Below are 25,647 nucleotides of genomic sequence, written 5' to 3' on the forward strand. Positions count from 1 at the left end.
TAGTCTGGCATGACTTGTTTTTGGTAAATCCGTGTTGACTATTAGCAATGACCGCATTTGTTTCTAAGTGTTCGCAGACCACTTCCTTGATGATTTTTTCCAGAATCTTGCCTGGTATCGATGTGAGGCTGACCGGACGGTAATTGTTTGGGTCGTTCTTTTTTCCCTTCTTGAAGATAGGGACCACATTCGCCCTCCTCCAATCTGTTGGGACTTCTCCCGTTCTCCAAGAACTCTCGAAGATAATTGCTAGTGGTTCTGAAATAACTTCCGCTAATTCCTTCAATACTCTTGGATGTAGCTGATCTGGCCCTGGGGACTTGAATTCGTTTAGAGTGGCCACGTGTTCCTGAACAACTTGTTTCCCTATTTGGGGTTGGATTTCCCCCGATCCTTCGTCCATTCCATGTTGCTGAGGTTGAAGATGGCTTTCTTTTTGTGAGAAGACCGAGGCAAAGAAGGCATTGAGCAGTTCTGCCTTTTCCCTGTCCCCTGTCGCCATCACCCCATCTTCTCCTTGCAGAGGCCCTATCGCCTCCTTTTTCTTCCTTTTTCTACCAACGTAAGCAAAAAAGCCTTTTTTGTTGTTTTTTTATGTCCCTGGCAAGCCTGAGCTCATTTTGTGCTTTAGCCTTGCGAACCTTTTCCCTACAGGTGTTGGCTATACGTTATACGTTATATTTGTTTTGTAGCTCAGATAATATTGTAATATTTTTTGTGGCCAGATAAGACACAGTTCTGCCATAATATTCACTTGACTAAAAACCATAAGAAGGAATGGCTGTATTGGACCACAGATTCTCCTGATTGAAAGCCTCAGGCTGCTTCCAACATGTCACCAAATTTGCCACTGTGGTGTCAAATTCCTGTAGCTGCTGAAGCCCCTGATTCTTGTAAAAAATATAATAAGCAGAGGATATGCCTTGTTTTAAAGCAAACTGGCAACCGTCACCCAGAGGACCTTTTCATCTGCTTCCCCAAGACTGTGGAATGACCTTCCAGAAGAACTCTGACAGCTGTATTAGCTTCCAGAATTCAAAACTCAGCTGAAGACCTATCTCTTCAAGCCTACCAAGTCAGATTTGATTTGTGAATTTTATCTTGGATTTTATCAGTGATTTTTAACCTGCATTTTTACTGTGTGTATCTGGTTAAATGTATTATAATAGTGTTGTGTTTTATTTCTCCACCTCACTTGTTTTTCAATAATAATTTCTGTTGTGGAGGTAGATAGCAAATCCCCAACATTCAGTGATATGGCATCAATTTGATAGCGGGAATTCAAAAAATTGGCAGAAAAACATGCAGCCTCTGGTTCACATCCTGCCCATCCCTGCTTTAAGATATTATGGCATATTAGTAGCAAGGCCTGGCTTTTTCACTAACACCTTTGTTTCATTTATAGCTGGAAGAAAAGAGTGGAAAAGCACAAAGTGAGCTTGGTCTTGATATAAAGGCAGCTTTCAACAGGGAGAGAGAAGAGCACAAGAAGCTTCTGGCTGACCATCACCAATTGATGCTGGACCTGCGATGGCAACTCCAACACAAAGAAAAGAGCTGGAATAGAGAAAAAATGGAGCTTTTGGAGCGGCTTGACAAAGACCGACGAGAGTGGGAGCGACAAAAAAAAGAGCTGCTAAGGAGACTGGAGCAGGTGAGTTCGGGGACTGATCAGGGCAAGACATGTCTTACTTTAACTGCATTGCTACAAAAGGATTTGTCAGCTTTGCTTTCTGCTTTCAAAGTACAGGATGAACTTGGCCTCTCTGCATCATTGTTTCTCCTAACAGATAATTATACAAGCCCAAGGGATTGAAGTAGATAAAAAGTAATTTTAGCTTCACTGCTAGCATGTGGGAAATTAGTCAGAGGTTAAAGGCCGTTTCCTATATTATTTAACTCATCTTACAGTCAGTCAGTCTTGATCCTGAGTGTTACAAAGCTTTCTTGCTCTTCAGTCTCAAAAATGGTATTTCCTTCTGAAAAACAAAGTTGTATTCTGTTACTCATTTTGTCTTGGGCATTCCCTTACACAAGTTGGACCTGATTGTGTGTGCAATGAGTAGAATCTATGAGTGAAATACTAACTCCTGAAGGGGATATAACATCTAGATTAGTGCTTTGTCTTTGTGAACAAAAATGGATTTTGGGATCTGCTAGGGCTTGGTTCCAGGACCATCTGCCTACCACTATATAAAATGCTGCCGTAAATGTATGGCATATATAAAAGGGAAACATCAAGATGTGAATTTTGGATTATTTTTTTTTTGCAGAGGTGAGGAATATTTTCAAGTCATAAATGATTACAGATACAAAGGGCCGACTGTATAGTGCAGATGATGAGAAACTAATTTCCAAAGCAACAACTGTATAATTTTAATGCTACTGCTAATATTAGCAATATAATTATACTAGATATAGGCAGAGTTTACTAGATACAGGCAGACCTTGAGTTACAACCACCTGACTTACAAATGACTCATAGTTAAGATTGGGGGTGAGACAACAGGAAGTGAGAGAAACCTACCCCTAGGAAGGGTAATTTATCCTTGAAAGAGTTATCATGGAGAAAGAGGGTCTCCACTGAAGCTTTCTCACCAATCCTTGTTTCCACAACAAGCCAAATTTTTCAAAATCCAATTATCACAGGGACAGAAAGTGCAGTGAAATCTTCTGAACAGAGTCCCAGACAGCAAAACAAACACCACAATGGTATTGATTACTCTATAATTTCAGGAGTTAGTTGAAGAAAAGTTGAAGCAAAAAGGTGAAGACTCCTTCTTTGGGGGCTTTTAAACAGAGGCTGATGGCCATCTATCAGGAGTGCTTTAAATGCGGTTTTCCTGCTTCTTGGCAGGAGGTTGGACTGGATGGCCTACGAGGTCTCTTCCAAGTCTTATAATTCTATGATTGAAGTCAAAGGCGATATATAATTAGGGGTTACCTTTAAGTAAATTATTCTAACTTACTAAGAGGGTCGATGGAGTTGATACAAGACTAGGGATCTTGACAATTATTTAGGATAATTCTGAACCTTGGTAATTTTGTGCCTGCATACTGACTATTTCCTGTGGCTGCATGATATTCCTCCTTCACTTTGATCTTTTCCATCCTGTTTTTTCCTCTTCTTCCAATCTCCTCTTCTGCTGGTTGATTTCAACTGGCAGAGCACTTGTGCTAGCATATGCTTCTGCCAGCTGATCACAAATATGGTCCATAAATGTGAAATGTCATAACAGCCAAGCCTTACTGTACACTAAATCTCAAACTGCTTCCATCAGAAAAAAATGTTAGGCAGCAGTGTGGCTAGAAGGCTGAAGAATTTCTAATATGTGTTCCTTTCCTAGTACTTAAGTACAGGTGTTCAAGGCAGTCTTTGAAAAATATTTTAAAACATCTGGAATATTTTGAAAACAGCAAAGTTCCTGAAAGGCTAGCAAATGTGTTATGTCATAAATTGGATTTAAAGTTTACTTCATCTGACTTACTATGTTGAATTTGTGGGCATGCCCAAGCACTGTTATGGTGAAGTGATTGTAAAAAGTGAAGTCAGAAGGCAGGACATTATTCATAGTGGCCATTCACAAAAAGAATTGTTAATGATACTACAGATATCCTTACCTTGGAAAAATAGTAAGTACAGTGTTCCCTCACTTATCGCAGGGGTTAGGTTCCAGGACCACCCGCAATAAGTGAAAATCCGCAAAGTAGAGACACTATATTTATTTTAATATTTATACATTATCTTAGTAGTTATACACTATTGTATTACCAACCAATTGTGTGTTGATAAAATCGCCTCCTTCTCCTCCCGTTGCCACTTGGGCTCCAATTCTCTTCCTTCAGCTTCTCCTTCCTCCCTTCCTTAGGCTGTAAATTGTAATTTTTTATGATTTGTAATAGTCTTTTAGAGTTTATTGAAAAACCGTGAAACAACAAATCGCGAAAAGTGAACCGCGAAGTAGTAAGGGAACACTGTACACAGAGTGTAATAAAAACATGCTGATAAAAGTCACAGGTGGCAAAACTGGAACCACACTTGCCTATCACATTCCATGACATAATATAATAGTCTTTATGGGATGACAGGAACTGCTGTTTTTTGCAACGAAGGAATAGTCTAGGTATTCTTCTGGGAATTGAGCACTTCAGATTCTCTTATTTTTTACTGCTTTTATTGCTGTCCTTTTGTCCTCTGTATTGCCATATTTCTTCTTGTATTGTTTCATGTCCTGTTCGTTTGGTAATCTGTTTGAGGCTTTAGCAAGACCCCATGGGCGATCAGGTTGAGAGCTATCAGTTCTCTTCAGCTTGCCCATCCAGTTCTCAATAATGCAGGGCAGGGTTGGATGATGAATAATGGTGGTGGTGGTTTTACTCAGCTTAGCTGACTTGGCATTTTTCAAGAACATCCATTCTCCGCATGACACATTGCCAGAGTTACTCTAGGCACAATAGCGGGACAAAGCCAAACTATGGGTAGCAATTAGATGTCTGACACATCATATGTGATTCTTTGCAATAACTTTGACAAGCACAACAACAGCCAGAGTGGCTGCAATAAATGATTGTGTCACTCAGTTGTACAGTCACTGATGTATTGACAGGATTATATCTGTCAACATAATTGTGTTAAGCCCTCTTCACATACTACTGCCATGAAGAGGGCTTCTGCTACCACTGTCATGGTACAGATTCAAGCCCAGTCTCTGGCATCCACCCACTGAACACTGAAGAAGCCTACATAACAGATAAATCTTACCCACTCAGGGCTCTGCCTACATGGATATACTACATGCATAGAGGGCTTCTCTATACATTGGCTTCCCTGCCACATAGTGGCAGGACCGAGGAAGCTATGTGCAATCAATGGTAAGACTTAAAAAGCTTCATGAAGTTGGGAGCAGGGCCAGTGACACAGTTTCCCTTCCCTCTTAAATGCCTGGAGGCCTGTTTTGTCATTATGAACTTATAGCAGATGTTTCAGAGCAAATTGGGCTGTCTACATGCACGTTTCATTAAATTACATTTACATATGACAATCCTTACTAAAACACCCTTCCTTAAATTTCTCTAGCACTTACAGAACAATTGTATGTTTTGGTGCTGAAGGTATTGAAAACGATGTAATTATTTCAATTTATTAAAATCCGTATTTCGTCTCAGTGACAGAACTTGCTAACTTGCTCAACTGAAACTGGCAGTTGAATAAAAAGTGAGAGAATGAGCTATACATATTTTATAATAGTACCGATGCAGGATGTATACTTAGTGATTACAAAGAAAAGAGTACATTTCCAAGAACTATTCTGATTTTTTGCCCCTGCAGTATTTAAACCATTAGACCAGTAAGTTCTTGATTTTCATAAATGAGTGCTTAAAAGAGCTAATGTGCAATCTCCAATGGTTTGTGTGCATAATTGCTCCTCTTTTCATGTATAAATGAGCTTTGCACTATTTCTGTTCTTCAGAAAATAGAGTCTGCACTGTGTTTTCTTGCTGTAATACTTCCAGCTGTAAACAGCTGGAAATAATGTATTAGGTGGTTACAGTCCAGTAAAATAATTACAAAAGCTTTATATCCTTTGTGTTTAACTATGTTAAGGTGGAGGTGGTGCATCCCATGAGCTATACATTACCCCAGTCCCTTTTTGTGTCTTTCTGAGTGCACACTAATTCCCAGAATTCCCAATTTAAAAAAAAGAATGAAATGTTGAGGTTTGTAAAAGACACCATGATGTAATGGGTTAACTGGAAGAATATGTGTCAGCAGCTGATTGGCTGAGCCTGTGAAGAGCTACCAATCTGATTGGTTACTTTCTCTGCCAAGCTGCTGAAGGAACTAGTTTGTGTAGCTTTTACCTCAGTAAGAAAAAGAAACAGCCAGGAGAGAAGATGGCTGCCGAATCTCTAAAGCCCTGTTATTTATTAGGCAATGAGGCATATTTAAGGACTATTTAAAATGACTGTTTATTTCCTCTATTCTCTGTAAGCAGTCAGAGAAACTGTTATATATATTACTAGCTTTGCCCGGCCACGCGTTGCTGTGACTTATGGGAATCCTTTGTTGGCCAGGTGGAATAGCAGTGAATAGCCTTGCAGTCTCAAAGCCTGGCTGTTTTTCGGAGTAGCTGGAGCTTTTTGTTGTATGAACGTAGAGGCATGGATAAGGGGTTGTGCTGCCAAGTTTAGTGTTTCTGGGATGTGTAGTTTTGTTGTTTTGTCCTAGGCCGAAATTTCATTACCCTTTTATATATATAGATTGTTATTATTGTTCTGATTGATCTTTTGAAGTTAAGTAAAGTTCCTATTACTTGTTTCACAAACCTGAGTGGCACATTATTACTGCAGGGTAACTTTGGTTCAGAAGCAGATGTAAAAGCTTCCATTTATTACCATCTACACTATGCAACATCAAACATCACCCTAACTAAAGTAGCTCCAAATGGAATAATCATTCACAAGAGCAATTTCCCCATCTCTCTTGAACATAAAACTTACAATGAAAATTGACTTATCCTGCCCAAAAACTTGAAGTATAAACTAATAGTGACTTCTGTTCATTTCTGAGTTGACCTTCCAAATGATTTTTCACTGCTGCAAGGAGTGGTTACTCCCCTGTCTTAGGGGGAGTTAGGAGAGAATTGTAGGCAGATGAGGTTGATGCTTTGCATTCCTGTGCTTGTTCCCAGGCAACCAGGGAAAATTCTAGTTCCCTTGAGAAACAACCTTCGGCCGATGGGGAGTTTTCCCGAGAAGCCAGATTAGGCCTGAAATGGAGGGAGTAAGAAATAGACAATTTAGATGTTCTCAGAGAATCTGTGATACGACCTTGAAGTCCGGGTATGTTCAGCATGATTTCATGGCTACTTGGACAGGCTTAAAGTAAGTGGTGTTGGCTTCACACCTCTCAGAGGAGACAATGTTGCCATATGGAATGGCTCTCCTCTCTCTGCTGTCAAGTTCATGATTCAAGTAGTCTCAAGTTGTCTGTTATAGAATCATAGAATCATAGAATAGTAGAGTTGGAAGAGACCTCAAGGGCCATCCAGTCCAACCCCCCGCTAAGAAGCAGGAAATCGCATTCAAAGCACCCCCGACAGATGGCCATCCAGCCTCTGCTTAAAAGCTTCCAAAGAAGGAGCCTCCACCACATTCCGGGGGAGAGAGTTCCACTGCCGAACAGCCCTCACAGTGAGGAAGTTCTTCCTGATGTTCAGGTGGAATCTCCTTTCCTGTAGTTTGAAGCCATTGTTCCGTGTCCTAGTCTGCAGGGCAGCAGAAAATAAGCTTGCTCCCTCCTCCCTATGACTTCCCCTCACATATTTGTACATGGCTATCATGTCTCCTCTCAGCCTTCTCTTCTGCAGGCTAAACATGCCCAGCTCTTTAAGCCTCTCCTCATAGGGCTTGTTCTCCAGACCCTTAATCATTTTAGTCGCCCTCCTCTGGACGCTTTCTAGCTTGTCAGCATCTCCCTTCATCTGCGGTGCCCAAAACTGGACACAGTATTCCAGGTGTGGTCTGACCAAGGCAGAATAGAGGGGGAGCATGACTTCCCTGGATCTAGACGTTATTCCCCTATTGATGCAGGCCAAAATCCCATTGGCTTTTTTAGCTGCCGCATCACATTGTAGGCTCATGTTTAACTTGTTGTCCACGAGGACTCCAAGATCTTTTTCGCACACACTGCTGTCAAGCCAGGCGTCCCCCATTCTGTATCTTTGATTTCCATTTTTTCTGCCGAAGTGAAGTATCTTGCATTTGTCCCTGTTGAACTTCATTTTGTTAGTTTCGGCCCATCTCTCTAGTCTGTCAAGATCGTTTTGAATTGTGCTCCTGTCTTCTGGAGTGTTAGCTATCCCTCCGAGTTTGGTGTCATCTGCAAACTTGATGATCGTGCCTTCTAACCCTTCGTCTAAGTCGTTAATAAAGATGTTGAACAGAACCGGGCCCAGGACGGAGCCCTGCGGCACTCCACTTGTCACTTCTTTCCATGATGAAGACGACGCATTGGTGAGCACCCTTTGGGTTTGTTCGCTTAGCCAATTACAGATCCACCTAACCGTAGTTTTGTCTAGCCCACATTTTACTAGTTTGTTTGCCAGAAGGTCGTGGGGGACTTTGTCGAAGGCCTTACTGAAATCTAGATATGCTACATCCACGGCATTCCCTGTATCGACCCAACTCGTAACTCTATCGAAAAAAGAGATCAGATTAGTCTGGCATGACTTGTTTTTGGTAAATCCGTGTTGACTATTAGCAATGACCGCATTTGTTTCTAAGTGTTTGCAGACCACTTCCTTAATGATCTTTTCCAGAATCTTGCCTGGTATTGATGTGAGGCTGACCGGACGGTAATTGTTTGGGTCGTTCTTTTTTCCCCTCTTGAAGATAGGGACCACATTCGCCCTCCTCCAATCTGCTGGGACATCTCCTGTTCTCCAAGAACTCTCGAAGATGATTGCCAGTGGTTCTGAAATAACTTCCGTTCTGGTCCATGCCTTTGTTTCCTTGAAGTATTTACCTTGGAAAAGTTCCTGTTTCTTGTTATAGGTTTATGTTTGAAGTACTGCTGTGGATTTTGGTTCACTTGACTTGATGTACTTTTGGATTTTTGGATTTTTGCTCTTTTGTTATTTTTCTGATTCTTTTTGGAAATGCCCTTTTTCTCTTTTTACCTGCTTTCTTCAATAAACATTTTTAGATAGAACTAATGGACTCTAGTGTGGTGCTGAGTGAAAAGTGCTAGAGTGCAACAGGAATAATGGTCATGTGCAGATTTTACCAAAACCTCTTTGCATGTAATTAACCTGTAAAGTATGAGGAATTAAAAAAGAAGAGTGTACTATTTCCAAAGATCTGAGCAGCCAAGAATAGCAATTGCAAATCTGGATTTTTACGCATTCAGATTCAGAAAAGCATCTGTACTAACAATAATCAAACAATTCCTTGTATATCAGGAATCTCCTGGAGATCTGTATAACTTTAGTTCAATAGCTTTTCAGCAAATAGTACCCATAATTTACTTTCCGTAGAAGTGATTAGTATATTTCTATTAACATAAATAAGTTTAGACAGCAAGTATAAGTAAAACAAAAAGACAAATAATTTGAAATATTGGTGTAACAGATACGTTTCTGTGATATTCATACCAATTTTTCTCGCTGACAACTTTCATCATATTGTAAGAAACAGAAACACTAATTTATAGAAAATAAAATAGATCATTTTGGATAATTATGGAAATTCAGCTTATACATAGAAACATGCTGACCTACATTTTCAAGGCCTCAAAATATTCTCTTTCAAGTATGCTGCTAGTGCTCTCTCTTGAGACACAACATCAAACCTAATTTTGTCCTGATTGTGACTGCAAGCTTTCAGATTTTCAAATTAATTATTTCATAATTCATTTTTGTTGTTGTTTAATTAAGAAGATGGCTCTTTTGCTTTTACATCATATTTACATACACATACCCACAGTTTGTAACAAAATGAAGAAAAAACAATACAGTGAGGATCGTTGTTGTTATTGCCTACCTTCAAGTCTATTCCAACTCATGTTGACCTTAATGTGAACTTATCACATGACTTTTTGGGTATGATTTTTTCAGAAGGGCTCTGCCTTTGCTCTCTTCAGGAGCTGAAAAAGTGTGACTTGCCCAGATAGGAATTCAAACCCCAGTCTCCATAGTTGTAGTCCAGTGCTTGGACCACTGCGCTATGCTGACTTTCATAGGGATTAATGTTTCATTTTAAATGCAGTCTAATTCTGGCAGCCCATCTAATGTGACCACAGAATCACCGTACCATGAGAATTTAGAATTTTCTGTCTTAGTGTATTGTTCACCAAGTGGAAAGATGTGTAAAACCTGCCTAGAAAGCAGTTTTATGTTCTTTGACAGAGAGCTTTACTATTGGAGCAGCATGGAAAGTGGAATGGAAGGAGAGTTTGTTTATCCCTAGAGTTATGTTTTATTTTAGAAGGCAAAACTGTCCTTCCATTACAATCAATGGCAAGGTCTAGGACTGGGAATGGAAGCTTTTGCATCTTTATTCAGAAGTTCCAATTTGCCCAATGGAATATGTTTCCATTGCAACCTAAAACAATGAACTAGGGTGTGAAAAGTTTCCCATTAGGTATACCCTTAACAGAATGATCATTTCTGAAGCATGAGAATCATTACATAGGGGCATTTTCATTTGTAATGTCTTGAATTGTTTTCCTCAACCTTTTTATAGAGATATCACTACAGTTGCTAACAGTTTTATGCAAGCAATATACATCTAAAAAGAGGTGGTCTAAGGTGAGATAACAGAAATCTATAATACAGAATAAAATATAGGAAAAAAGGTATAGAGCGATTACATATTTTGAATTTTTATATCTGGTTGATTTTCTTTTGTGATTTCTCCCTGTCAACTTCAGAAAATACATCCACAACGAGGAGACAGCATCCTTTGTGACTCAAAAGCAACTGGCCTTCCTTCATTTTCAAGTCCAGAGAAACATCGTGTACCTCGTCCAATGGGGTTGCGATCGTACTCTGATTCTGACACCATGCCGTTTGAAGATCGGACAGCGTCTAAACTAAAAGAGAGTGACAGATGCATTGCCACAGAAAACCTCTTTCTAGATACATTGTCCCTTGATTCTCCCGATGATTCCGAAGAACCACATCCTCACGAACTGGAACGAGAAAGGTTTTTAATTTGTGGAAATGAGGTGCGTCTCTTACCACTTATATTTTCCAATATAATATTCACTATTGTTGCTCTTCTGATAAAGAATGCTTCCAAGACAATTTTATAGGAATTCAGTAATGAATTCACTGCACCTAAAATGAATATACATCTAATATATGCCCTAATATTAATCTGTAACTAGATTTAGTGACACAATGGAAAGTTTATACCTTTTGCATGATGGAGAATTGATATCTCGCCTTTCCACTTTACCTAGTAGGAAGTCAATCCACAATGTTTGCATATTTGTTTATTAACTTATGTCCCACTTTTCAAGGAAAAATGCCATCCCAAGGTGGCTGGTGTTGTAGTTAAGCTGATATAAATACCAATATACCAGTAACTGCTTTTTCCTTTTTTGCTTTAGATAAAACAGTTAGGGCCATTATAACCGTAATCTGGTCCCAGACTGCATGCACAGTGGGTTTTTATTATGATCCCTATTCAAACATTATGCCCACCTTATGTGGTAAAAGGATATCACAATCTCATTTCCACAATACTACTACACCATGCAGTCTCATTTCCTCATCCTGCATATGAAAAAGATTGAAGAGATTTGGGCTGCTAATGCTGACATTTATGTTGGAGCTCTTACATTTTGTCATTGTGCATAAAATTGTTTATCTTACTAGAACTTTAAATAGTTATCTTTTTTACTCTAGAGTAAATTTGTTCAGTCAAATGAGAGCTTTTAAAATTGGTCATGGAAATTATCTGGAGGATAGTTTCTATGACAACACTGTGTTGTGAGGAATCATTATGGTATTCCCTATATGAAGAAAGTCTGCCCACATATTTTATAGCAATAGTTTAATGAGTTTCAGCTGGATGCCACTTCTAAACGTCTAGTGATTTATAATGGAAATAATATATGAAAAGGGTGGATCGTTATCTCTGATCTAAGCACTACTGGGTCAGTAATATCAAAGCGTAGAGTTCAGAAGAGCAGCTTCAGACATGTAAAGATAATTTCAGTATGTATTGCTTATCTTTCTGATCATATCATTATAACTAAATAATGTTTTTGAGCACTGAATTATAATTATTTTTTCTGTCTAGTGTTCCTAATGCAAGGGAGACTTACTTCTATCAATTAATTGTATGGGGACTGATTTATCCACATGCATATAAGCAAAGAAAATCCCTCTTAATTATCTGTTTGTGGAGTAGGGGTGGAGGGAGGAATAATCACAAGTGCTCTTCAAAGTATTTCTAATCATTTGTGAAACTGCAAAAACTGGATACAAATATAGCCCACTGGCACAGGATATAGACATATACACAAGTTCAGCATTAACTCTTAATTTTATTTTCAGGAAGAAGAAATGCACAAGGGAAATCTTCAAAGGTGAGCAAAGAGAAGCAGAAAAAGAAAGAAAGCACAAAATGAATTATATGAAGAACGTGTTACCCTAAATTGATTTCTAAGACGTTGAGATTGTATGCCAAAGCCTCAGGGTTTTTTGATAATTATACTTAGAATGTAACCATCATTGCTAGCTTGTCTGTTTAAACAAACTTGTCTAAAATTCACAAGTATTTTGCATAACCTTGAACATTGCTAAACAACACTGTATACACACTCAGCTAGCTGGTTATAGTCTGACATTACCTGCCATCCAAGAGTCAATAAACATTTGGACCTTTAATATGTGAATTGCCTGAATGTATGATTCGCTTAGCCCCAATACTTAATTTTGTTTCTCCATTTTCACTTTTTAAAAATGATCTGCAGGTACTTCATAGATATCTTTTCCCCTCTTTTATAAAGATGACAATTTAATAGCTTTTAATGTAATTATGCATTACAGTACAGTGAGTTATTATTTTAATGTATAGCTCTGAATTTTATCGGTATAATACCATATAACTACATCATTTAGAAGCAATCATGTGTTCTGATGTAAAATTACAATGAAAAATCTGTATGTTCTCTTCCTCAACTAAGTTATTACATATCAAATTATTCTGCTTTTCAGGGTACACTTGCAACATTTACTAGTTTAATAGGAAGACAGGATTTTAGGATATTTTTTCACTTCTTTGAGATTTCAAGGTGAATTCTTTTTCAGTCTAAGGAGATATAAGAATTGCTTCCTGTAGCTAGACGGAGTGACTCATGCCTACCCAAAATTTGTGACTCACGAACTTTCTGATTTCTGAATTACCTCTGTGTAGGAGGGAATTGTATAAATATGTCTCATTCCCAGTGGATTTTTAAAACCCCGTCCATCTGCACATGACCAAAGCATCGGCAAACTAGTCCATAGGGCATGTTGCAGCCCATAAACCCCAGTTTTGTGATCCTTGAAACTCCTCAGCAGTCCCACAAAATTCTCAACCATCACTTCCTGTTGCAATTTTGTAAGATATAGCATAAGATAATGAAGTATGCAATATTTCTGTAGTGATAATGTGGAGCAAGCATGGGCAAACTTGGGCCCTCCAGGTGTTTTGGATTTCAACTCCCACCATTCCTAACAGCCTCAGACCCTTTCCTTTTCCCCCTCATCTTAAGAGGCTGAGGGGGGAAAAGAAGGGGCCTGAGACTGTTAGGAATGGTGGAAGTTGAGGCCCAAAACACCTGGAGAGCCCAAGTTTTCTCATGCCTGATGTGGAAGGACATTTAGCCCATGTCCCTATGTGATTGCTCACTCTTGTTTTAAACCAGTACTTAGTTTTGTCATAGCTTTCCCCTTGATTATTATACATATGAACCAACTGTAACTATTTGGTTTCTCTTGGTCCAGTAGGTCATATCTGTCAACGGGAAATTGGTTAACACGAGAAAGCCTTCTTAAAATTACTTTTCTCTTTCCAAATGTTCACCTTAAGAATAAGGAGAGTCATCAGCTACTTCAAGATGGTGTGTCTTTGGATAGAATTCACAACTGTGTTATTGTGATGCTTATATTCATTTATTTTATCCATTTAACACTACACATTTCCTTCTTCAGGGCAATGTCGGTTTCCTCTATGTCAGAATTCAAGCGCTTGATGGACATTTCTCCTTTTCTCCCCGAAAAGACTCTTCCTTCCTCCAGCACCAAGGAGGATATAACACCCCCATTATCCCCAGATGATTTAAAATACATTGAGGAATTCAACAAAAATTGGGATTACAGCACTACCAGAAACCATGGTGGAGCTGTGGAGAGGCCTATTGAAGCATGGGCAGAAAGGACAGAGATTGGAAAGGCTGGGAATAATTCAGTTCCAGATCCATTCCAGCCATCTTCATGGTACCTCACTACCAGTGTGACTATGACAACTAATACGGTGACCAGCCCTGAGCACTGCCAGAAACAGCCGCTGAGGAGTCATGTTGCTACAGAAAAAGTGGGAGTTAGAGTATTTCATAGTCCACCCGTTGTCCGCAGGTTTGATAATTCAGTAGCAGGTGGCAATGAAGGGAAAGGCCAGCCTGAGCCAGACTTTTTGTTTCCTGTGACCAAAACTAAGAGTAATGTGGGTGAGACAAAAGGTGCTTCTTCAGAAGTGTTTGGGCGATGGTCATGTGACCTCTCCAAACATCATAATAATTTCATGGAAACTGGTATTCATCCCATCGAGCGCCCTATTTGCACTACTGTGAGTTTTGCCTCATCTTTACATAGCTTGGAAATGTCCAAAAACATGAGTGATGATATGAAGGAAGTTGCTTATTCTGTCAGAAACGCAATACGATCCAACTCAACTGAGCTTCAGTTCAAAGACACAGCTTGTCAGACTAATGGAGTGAGGACTATGGGGACTCAAACCACTCAAACAATCAATGTGGGCTTGCAAACAGAAACTCTGCGCAGTATCACCAGCAGCCCACACAGATGTCTGACACCAAAAGGGGGAGCCACACCTGTGTCATCACCATCCAGAAGCCTCAGAAGTAGGCAGATGGCACCAGCTATTGAAAAGGTCCAGGCCAAATTTGAACGCACATGTTGCTCTCCCAAATACGGCTCCCCCAAATTACAGAAGAAAACATTCTCTAAAACAGATCAGCCAAATAACCGAACCTCCCCAAGCACACCTCAGAAAGGTTTCAGTGAATCTGCTTGGGCCAGATCCACCACTACAAGGGAAAGTCCCGTTCATACCACAATCAACGATGGCCTCTCCAGTTTATTCAATATCATTGACCATACCCCTGTGGTTCAGGACACCCTCCAAAAATGCTCCAGGTCTAGCAGCCGGTCGAGGTCGGCAGAACCCAGGGCAGAACTGGGGCCTATGCAGGACATGTACACGGGTATTCGTGGCCGGTCGCCCAGTCCTCTCCGTTTTGGTGCAGAGTTACAAAAGGATGAAGGAACAGAGACCACAAGCATTAGGCAGGACTTATCTGCTCCTCCGGGATACAACCTTACAGAAAATGCTGCCAGAATCTTGAACAAGAAACTGATGGAGCATGCCTTAAAGGAGGAAAAAAGGCTTGCTTCACAGAGCCCTCCCAGTCTTAGCAATGAGAACAGCACAGGAGAAATAGACAGAGTTGAACCAGGGTCCATTGAGGTAATGAATTTTAAGCTCACATAATAAAAATATTTAGATTGTGAATTCCAGTAAACAAACACCAATGTTTGTTTGAATCAAAATCAGATGGATTTTGTAATATATATTTGTTACATTTGGGAAGAAAATTAACACTACAGGTTCCTCCCTCTCATGCACACATATAGTTTGGAAGACTTGATATAACTGTACAGTACTTGTACAGTATTGAATCACAAACAATACATGTCATAATGGTTTTGGATAATTTAATGAAAACATTGAAGGAGAAAATGCTAGAAATTTGAAGTAGGTGACCCTTGCATTTTCTTCTTGAGATCATCCAAAGCAATTACCCAAATGAACTCCTTTCACTTGTGGATCTCAAGGGATACGAAGATATTTCCACTTACCGATGCAACTCACATGCATATTATATTTCAAATAAAGCCACAAGGAGAAGGCACACCATTGTTAATGCTACTCTCTTTGTACATTACATGAGATAGTATTTTCTGTTCAGTGAAGTTGTTGATAGAATTTTTAAACATGAAAGTAAAAAAGAAGCCTTTATGTGAGACATTTTGGTATGATGTCCTAAGAATTGTCATATCAAGTTCTGGAATCTAGAATGATGTGGGAAGACTCAATGGAAGAAGCTTTATTGTGTTGTGTGGGATTTCTTAGAAATTTCAATTCCATAGACAAGACAGAGGTCACAGATGTAAGAAATATATTTATGAGATTACACTATTGTTTCCCAATATTGCATATTCACTTTCTCAATAGAAGCTTTTTCAGTAGGGCCTCTTTTTCCAGTCATAGAAAACAGAACATTGGAGGAGAATAGACCTTACATATTGCATTGCAGCTTGTTCTCTCAAAGTATATCTTGGAAACGTTCAAGGTTCTAGCACATATTGAAAATGTTCTAGAATTCAAGACCTCCATAAATACCTTGATCTATTGACTCTTTCCTTTTCCAGCAGCTCTACATGTGGTATTTCTCTTAAAAGTGTTAAGACATTTCCTACTAAAGAGTTTTTTCTCTTATTTAGTATGGCCCTGTAGCTATGAGTAGACTTCAATCTGGTCTAAAGTCAGCTTAGTCATAAATGCACACTAGGTGCCATTTCATAGTAAATAATGTTGAACAAGAGCCATTTTAGCACTCACTTTCTCAACTACTTACACTTTTGGTTTTGAGGCAGGTGATGATTACTGAATTGTCATCATAATAACAGTTTGAAATTAAGTCACAGTTCTTGTCATGCCATATTTCAAAATATATAATTCAGATTAACCTTTAAAGGACAAACATTTTAACATGCCTATTATAAAGTGAGAATCCTGGTCTAGTAAACATGTTGGTTGATAATGTTTTGTTATATCTTGCTGCTGTTAACATAATGGCAAGATTTTCCTTGAAAACAACCTACTCACAAATTTGGGGAAAGAAGTATTTTGAGAGTTATGGGTACAATAGCTCTGTTATTAATACATATTGTGAATGTATCCTTTCAAGAAAAAAGAAACTCCTGTGGATCTTTGAAAACTAACAAATGTTAGCAGGCACGAGCTACTATGGACAAGTAGCTGAAGCGGTATGTAACTGGTTAGTCATCATGGTACCATAATATTTTTGATTTTTCCCCCTTGAGATCCAATGCAATGTGTGTTGAATCCAGATCCATGTGTGTCAAGTCCAAATGTTTCCTAGTTTAACTGAGTTTGAGATTATTTAGGACTTGGCTCATCCATGCGTCTATGCACACATTTCGCCTGTGACTCTGGACTGAAGGAGGTTTAGATTTGGTATAACTCAGCTTTTGCCTCATTCTCCTATTTTGTTAACACAACTTGGCTATAATTACGGCAGCAGATCCCTGAGATCAGATGGTAGAGGGCTCATCTCTCAGAAAGGCATTTGAGCCAGCTGAAGATAATTATGTGTGATGCTAACCACCCATAGCCAGCACAATTCTCAACTAGGATTGCATTCATCCTGAAATTCTCCACAAATGTTGTGCATTTTTAATAAAGATGTAAAATTTGAAAAATTTAAGTTCAAAATATGGATTTTCAAAACATGATTAATAATGAGGTTTGTGGAATTATCACTTACACCAGATAAGATTAGGATGTAATGTTTTCCTTTCAGCAAAACTTGCCAAAGCACATTTTTGCATATGTTTGGCTGAGCTGCACCTAAAATTGCGTGCTGTGCAAAGTAAAACATTTATCAGTAATGTTCTTTTTGCTGTCAATATAGCTCTGGGAATGTCTCACCTAACCCTCCTTAATCAGTCTATCAGGTCATGTTGAAGGAAGGTTTTGTCTTGTTCCCGATTCTCCTGGCATGATGTCTTACTGGTTCTGAATTCCTGCATGGAATGATGGTCAAAAGCTTATTGCTATTTCATTTGTGCTTCTTGCTGTTTCCTTTCTTCTAGTGTTCTAATAGGATACTTTTTGTGATCCCTGCTAAAATCTAGACTACTTCTGGTAAAATTCAAGGACATAACCATATTAATCTAGATCAGTATGCAAAGGGATCTTGTAGTATCTTTGAGAGTGAGATAGGGAGGTTAGTTGTGTAAGTTTTTATAGACTTCAGTCTTCAAAGCTTATATTAACAACTTCTTGTTCTCAGTCTCAAAAATCTCTTTGCATACTAGACTACATGTGCATATATGCAGACATATATGCAATATATATATACATACACACTAGACATGTGATACTGGTGGTTCATAATTTGTTTAACCTGTCTCAGTGGCTGTATGCTGAATTCATGTCTACAAGATGCAATTTTTAAAATGCCTGATCTGTCATTTTACTAAGCCTCTGTTTGACTAGTATGTCATGTCATGTAGAAACCTGACACTCCTTCTCTCTGGTCAGACAAAAGGCAACATGATTCTGGCCATTTGCCCCTCCCAACAATTTCTGTGATATACATGGATTGTGCATATATCAGCCATCACAATATTTTCCCCAGAGGCTAGGAAAGGGATGTGTCTTTGAAGAAAGACCAGCAGCCCACATTCTCTACCAAAAAGGTTAGCTGCTGCAGGATTCTCCTCATCATATTCTGTTCCTAATAACACTTCACTGGCTGCATATTGACAATCTCTGCCAAGAACTATTTCCCCCAGAATAACAGATGGCATTAGAAATCTTTCTTTTCCTCAGCTTCCCCTTTCTCTCCTTTCTAAATAAACTTCTAAGATACAAAGTCAAAATAGCAGAGTCAAGTCCATTAAGTAAACTTTGGAAGCTATCCTGTGAATAAGAACCATTCCTGTTCTTTTTAAAGAGAGAGAGAAAATGCAGCTTTCTCATTTGAAATAATTTAGTCTGACTTCATTATAGATTCAGAAAAGACAGAATGTATTCTTAACAATGGAATATGTTTTTGAGGCAGTATTACCACGGCTAAACTGTCCTCCTCCTCCTCATGTGTTTTCTCCGTTTGATGATAGCCCAATTGTCTCTCTTGTGTAGTCTCCCCAAGGAAGGCTAAGATATAATAAAGGCTATGAGTGAAATCTGGAGAGCTCTTCAATGCTGACTACAAGTCTCTGGTTTAAATATTCTTTCCAACCTACTTCCTCTCTTTTTTCCTCTGTCTGTGTCCAGAACCAAACTGTCTTACTAACTGCCCCCTGGGGACCCTAACCCTGCCTGCCTCACTGCTGTAAGTCCTTTCTACCTTTGTTTCCAAAATGTTTTGCTTTTTCTTTTAAAAAAAAGTCAACTTGGTGTGAAGGTGTGAACTGAAGAAGCAACAACATTCTTTGTGATTGTCATGATCTGGCAGGATTGAAATAAAGCACCCGAGTGCTATATTGCTGGCTTTAAAATGTTCCACACTGAACATAAATCATATAGGCATTCTCAAACCATTTAATCCAACATGATTCCTCTTAAATCAGGTTCATTCCATGGAACACAACTGGATTAAACTGGTTTAATTGCAAATGTGCAAGGTATATGTTTCTGCCCCTAATGGCTGTAGTTTACTTTTAAAGGGATCTCTCTTTTTTAAACTCCCCCCCCCCCCCCCCCCGGTCTTTCATCATTCTTCATTTTTGTGTCCTTTCTGTCACGCAATATTATGTTCTCATTTCCAACACAACAAGGCAGAATCAGCTGCTTTGTTCACTTCCCGGGATTAAGCTAATGCTTTAAGTACTGTAAGACAGTTCACTGCTGTGTTGCAGCAGCATAACCTCATCCACAGGATCAGATCATAGAAAGAACCAGACGTCAAGGAGCTGAAAGTAAAATGGCAGGAATCAGCATTTCTATGTGTCTACATTTTACAGCATTAAGGGTGCATTCGTACTTTCGTCTTACAGCACTAAGGATCCAATCATACTTTCATGGGGTGGTTGCCATAACAGCATGATAGCCTAGCCATTGCAAAAGTTTTCATTGCAAAACAACTCACTCTTTTCATCTCAGATGGAAAGAAAATAGGGTTGAGAGAAAGTTCTACATAATGTGATGATAGCTTCACTGGCTGAATCCATTGTACAGGTATGTTCAAACATGCACAATCTAAGAGATGGAGATCTCAGAGAAGCATGCTCATTCTGCTTGATATACAAATGTTTGTACAGGCTCAAGTAGACAAAACTAACAAAAGCAAAAGGCAGCTATGCACAGTACAGTCAGCCCTCCACATTTGCTGGGGTTAGAGGCAAGGGACCCCTGTGAAAATTAATAACCACAAATAAAGAAATTGCTGTTTTTAATAGCAATGTTTATTACATCCTGTAGGAATTTTGGGTCCTGCAGCATGACTTTCAACATCCACTGGAAGCTGACTGGAATCACACTCTAGATGCCTAGAGATGTCTTCTAAGAGAGGTGTCTTCTCTACGAATCTCAAGGTATTCTAATGTGACTGGAGGAAGTTGGCCGGAGAGTCACATTGGAGAACCTAGAGAATTTATCAAATTCATAAATAAGCAAATCCACAAAAGTCAAACCTGCAATTCTGGATGGCTGAATGTATTGATTGGCTCCAAGTGATGATGCCATGAGTTATACTTTCTTAGAATTTTTAATATCTATTTCGAAATGGATTCTGAAACATGATCATGCCTAAAGTATGTGGATAAAGTCAAAATACATCAGTCTTCTGGCCAGCATGTCTGTTAAATGCGCTCTTTAGAAAGAATTTTAGCTTCTTCCCTATGGACGAAGCAGTTGGAGTGAGTCTTGTCCTAAGAGGCATTTGGTAGTTTGGCATAACCAGGTTAAGCCACATGTTGCTTTCCAAAGGTAAGCCCACAGGTGTAGAAGAAACTGGTATGAATGTTTAAAATCGTAGTTTTCTGACATCATTTGGTCCAAGGCACACAAAAAAGGAAATTCAAGTTTAACCCCAAAATGAATACATTCCATACAATAGACATTAAAAGTTTTCTCTCATATTTTTTCAAGAAGAATGTTTTCTGAAGGCACTTCTCAACAAACACTGTGAAAATACGGCATGTGTCTTTGTATACAAACACAGTGATCACGGTTTGGAGCTACCACCACTCATCTTGTCTTCCCATGAATCGTCCCTTTCCACAGGAAATATATTTAAATTCTGTGCAAAATTTTGAATCTATCCTCTTCCAAGTACTGTACACTTCCCTGAACCCTGTTATGAGGAATGACATGCTCACTGCCTCTTGAAGTGCATTCTTGTTCAGCGAGATGCATCAGCACATCCATTTTCTTTGTCTGCTAAGTTGCAGACTTAAATATAACTGCCCAAAATGTCCAATCTTCAATTTGCAGAAAAAATATAATTACATAGACACCTGTACATATAATTGAAGATAGAGTAGGAAAAAATGGGCCAATGTCTGCTTTCCTGCTAATGCTAAAAAGTTGGGGTAGGAACAATGGGGGAAATTGCTAAAAAGAAATGGCGTCATTCTGTTTGGCAACAGCCAGAATTTCCAACAGTTAATGAAGTCTGGAAAAAACATTGTTTCATTCCATCTTTCACTTGTCTGGAATTTATGTTTCCATACAGTGGTTGTTTTAACCTGTCAGGTTACACCAACATTATGTCAACTAGCAATTTTCCTATGATCATGGGAACACACTCCAGTTATTGTTTCTCGATCAACATCCAGTATAAGAGCAGTAAAATAATATTATAACCATGATTGCCATTCACTGACAGTATTCCCACATAAAATCTTTGACTAGGAGAATCTTATTTTAATATGATCTTGAAGGATAGCATTTGACTCGAGTTGCTTTCATACTCAAGAAATTTAAGCCACGTTAGAAGCTTGAGTTTTTAGCATATGCTCCTCCCTATCAAATGTGGCAAGCTTTTCCCTAAAGAGTTCTTCTGTTCATTCCTTTTTATGGGAAGAGGTTTGCTTCTCGGGGCAGTTTGAAGACAATCCTGCAAATGCAATCTTTCTCTTTAATCATTTATGCATTTTCTGTCTGTCTGTCTGTCTTGTCTTCCTGCCAGTTTTCTGATGTTACCAGCCAGTGTATTATTACCTGAATTCCCAGTTAGGAATTCAGAAAAGTTGGAACTGTCGTTCAGAATGTTTGTCTGCGTTATTACACGTGTCTAATCCCATCTGTTGCCTTCTCTGTATCAGATGTATAATGTGATCTAGCAGACTCAGCACTCCACTTAATTTGTATTTTGTGGCTATTGCTGTTCCATAACACTGGCCAATACATATTTTGGTGCCTCAAATGTTAGACCTGTTTCTGGATATATTTGACCTGCTGATTCAAAAAATGGCACCAGTTTCCCCCTATCAGATACAGAACCATATGCCATATACCAGCTGCCACTTGCTTGTTGATAAAAATCCTTGATAACCACATCTAAGAAACTACAGCTGATGCGGTCTATCCAATGCAATTTTTTGAATCGGTGACCCAAAGTACCCAGAAACAAGCCTAAAAACCAAGGCACCAAAAATATATTTTGTGGTTTACTCTTCCAAGCTTTGTATATTGCCAATGTTCATTTTACTTTGATTTTAGTATAGCTTGCACATCACTCTCTCATCTTCATGGCATCTGCATTTTCTCTTCTTTGTGTTGACAACTTTTAACACTTTTTTGCTTTTACGTTTTCTAAAAGGCACTAAGTGGAAAAGCTGAGAGGTTTATCATGTTATGCAATGCTACACCTCTCAACTTAGTGACTGCAACACAAAAATGTCTGCAAGGTTTATCATTTTGTGAGAAATATAGTTGTTACCAATCATTCTCTCTCCTAAAATATAAAAATATCACAGTTTAAAAACTGCTTCCACTTCAAATAGAAGCAGTGCTTCCCATAGGTATATTTTCCTCGCTCTGAAGAGCAGGTGTGGGATGTCACTCAAGACTGGCATGACCGTGAAGCAGAACAGTGTAATTTGGGGGATAGACCATTTTTGTCTGTAATGTTGACCTATCTGCAGTGTCCCCAAGTCTAAATTTTATTCAAGAATTGTGAGGTGAGAAAGTGAAGCTTTTCATTTCATAAATTAAATATGGTAAAGTTTGCACTAGTGTGAACTGCTTTTACAGAGTAAACTGAGATGTTTCCAAGTTAGGCTTTTCCTGCCTATAATTGTTCACTGAATGGAACATTAACATTAACTTCCATGTATGGCCAACTTGTGTTTTTTGGACAAAAGACATCTGTTAAGAAGTTGTCTTTTGAAAGATAGTGCTAGAAGGTTCCTATCTGAAAGCATTCTTGATAGTTTTGGAGTTATCTGTTCAATTACATTCCATATTTTAGTTACGTAATTAATATTGGTTATCAAGGCCAAGAAATTTGTTGTTGTTTGGTCTCAGTTACTTTAAAAATGAACTCAATATTGTACCTGGGTGTTTTTCAACTAAAGCATGTATCATAATTTGTAAACAGGATACATTCCCAAGGAATTTAACAAATTGTTAGTTCACTAGCAAATGTGACATATGGCACTGTTGAGAATCTGTTTCATGATACTTCATATCGTGGATTTCCCTCCGCTCATGAATTATAGATGTTTGTGCAGTGGCATTCATAACAATGTTCAGAAAGGGAAGCACATTCAAGAAGTAGAATTCACCTATATTTATTGGCCAAACTGGATGGGATATCAGGAGACCTATTTGTAAAGTCTCATCTGATTTTAGTACTTGGGAACCCACAGTGTGAGAGGACAGTGAAGCACATTTGAACATTTCCCTAGCACTTTCCCCCAAATCAATGTTCAAAGCCACCTTTCTTCTTGTTGGGGCTCCCAGGCTAGAAGTGACAACTCTTGGGATTAGAGCAGATTTAAAAAGTGGGTTTTACATCTGGATGTTCCCATTGTGCATTTTAAATTGCCAGCACCATTGTCAAAACCATGTGTGGATTTTGCCATAAGACTTGTGTAATTGCATCATACCAGTTCTTTTGTGTAAGTGAATGTTTGTCAGATGAATTGGGTCATTTAATTTGTTCACCTCGTTCACTCATGTTTTTCTTCAATGGCTAAAAGCAAGAATTGAATCTGTCTGCAAAAATGAACTTATTGCTTTGATTTCCTTTCTCTTGATATAGTATGTTTAGATGTAGCTTTCATTTTCTTTTATGGTGCAGTCTTCCCCCTGCCCCTTTTCCTGTATAGGACATGCATTGGTAATGTTAATCTTCTCCGTTTTCCCTCCACCCTAAAGGGACTACTACCTTGTTCCGCACTAGCTCCATCCCTAGAATCCTGCTTCTCCCGACCGGAGAGACCAGCGAACCGGCGCCCACCTTCCCGTTGGGCCTCTTACTCCCCTACTGCCTCATTATCTCCTGGGGAAGAATATGGAAGCAAGGAACTGCCGTTGGGATATCCAAGCCAGTGATGCAAGCCTGCATGAATTATCACGGAATAATTCACTGTTTTTTGCATTGTAGCACCATTACCATGGCCAGTCTCTGTCAGCGAAGAGAGCTCAAGTTGTCACGGTCAAAGAACGTTCTAGAAAGCAGCATGTCCAATTTCAGAAACAGAGGTGTTTCTAGAATGAAACAGTTAATGTGCCTGTAATAACTTATTTTTTTCATAGCTCAGAAAACTATTTTTGCCTCCATCTTTTCTACACACAGTATATTAATTAAAAGGGTCTAAAACTATACAGATAAAGGTAAGCTTTTAAATGAGACATACATTGTGTTCCAAGGGAAATTGAATGTGTTCTCTCTCTTTCTCTCTGACTAATGACTGCCTTCTATTATATTTGCACTGTTAAGGTCTGGGTTCTGTTGGCCATTTTCCTGTCTTCTTGATTTAAAATGAGAAATGTCAGTTAAATTTATTCAACTTTATTATTTTGAAAAAAATAACATTCATAAAGGTGCTTTAGCATGTCTGAAGTGGTAAATCTTAAGTAGTGAAGAAAGCCATTGAACTAGTTGACTAGAATTGTCTTAAGCAAGCTAGAGGGGAATACAGGGAATATGAAATGCATAGAAAGGAAGGGGGATCTTCAGCCAGTCTTAATGAAGTGAGCTCTATCACACATACACACACGCATACACACATACACATATTCACCACTCCCACCGCCACACATAACAGATTTGCATGTCTTTAGGTTCCTAGCACTTTAGTGCATGTACATCCCGCTATTGTACTCTCACCATCACATCAATGTGTCTCAGTCTCTTTCATTGTTATATTGTTGTGAATTTATCTGTACTGTACTTTTAATGTTGGTATTCTTGCATTGATTGTACAAAAAGAGGATTTTTAAATAATTATTCAAACAGTTCAACAGACTATGTACAGTGTTTATTGAAATCTTCCCTTGTTGGGGGAAAGCACTGAGAACTCTGGGCATACTGTAACTGGTCTTGTTTTCGAAGTCTGTTTGAGACCATGTGATGTGGAAATAAAACTCCTCAGTATTTACAAATTGCTGGAGTGCACTGGAATCTGTTATTCCTCAACTTCTGTCCAAACCAGCCCATCCCCTTGGACCCCATTCAAGAAAGTTAGCAAGCTTCCTTAAAAAAAGCTGGATGTCAAGTAGAGCAAATGAATAAATACCAAAATAGCCAAATGAAAATGTCAAAATGTGTTGTGTTCAATGTAGAATTCCGCCCTCTCCAAGTCTAGGTCAATAGGATGAGAAATTTATTTTACATATTCCTTTGATACTTACACTATATAGTTGTGTTTGATCGTGGGCGTATGCTGACCCCATCTATGAAAATATAATGAAATAAAAGACAGATATGAAGCAGCTTTGTATCTTTCCACCCTTTATTGTAAAAATAAAAGTGGGCAGAAACGGTTGGTAAGTATATTCTTCTGGAGACTTTAATAACATCAGCATACACACAAGGTAAGAATTGTGGGAACCATATTTTCCTTCCTTTCATTGCAAATATCT

At 38.7% G+C, this 25,647-nt stretch overlaps 1 protein-coding gene across 1 annotated transcript in view; it reads left to right on the forward strand.

Moving 5' to 3' along the window:
- The window catches only part of mtcl1 (microtubule crosslinking factor 1), a 127,697-nt gene extending 102,530 nt beyond the window's left edge, over positions 1-25,167 (forward strand). The window contains 6 exon segments of the mRNA XM_008118167.3: positions 1,406-1,654; positions 10,433-10,729; positions 12,069-12,100; positions 13,710-15,264; positions 23,938-24,111; positions 24,113-25,167. Coding sequence (XP_008116374.2) covers positions 1,406-1,654; positions 10,433-10,729; positions 12,069-12,100; positions 13,710-15,264; positions 23,938-24,111; positions 24,113-24,166 — 2,361 coding nt within the window. The 3' untranslated portion in view covers positions 24,167-25,167.
- Positions 25,168-25,647: the final 480 nt, after the last annotated feature.

The sequence above is a fragment of the Anolis carolinensis genome, chromosome 4 (genome assembly GCF_035594765.1).
Source record: "Anolis carolinensis isolate JA03-04 chromosome 4, rAnoCar3.1.pri, whole genome shotgun sequence".
Classification (NCBI taxonomy): Eukaryota; Metazoa; Chordata; class Lepidosauria; order Squamata; family Dactyloidae; genus Anolis; species Anolis carolinensis.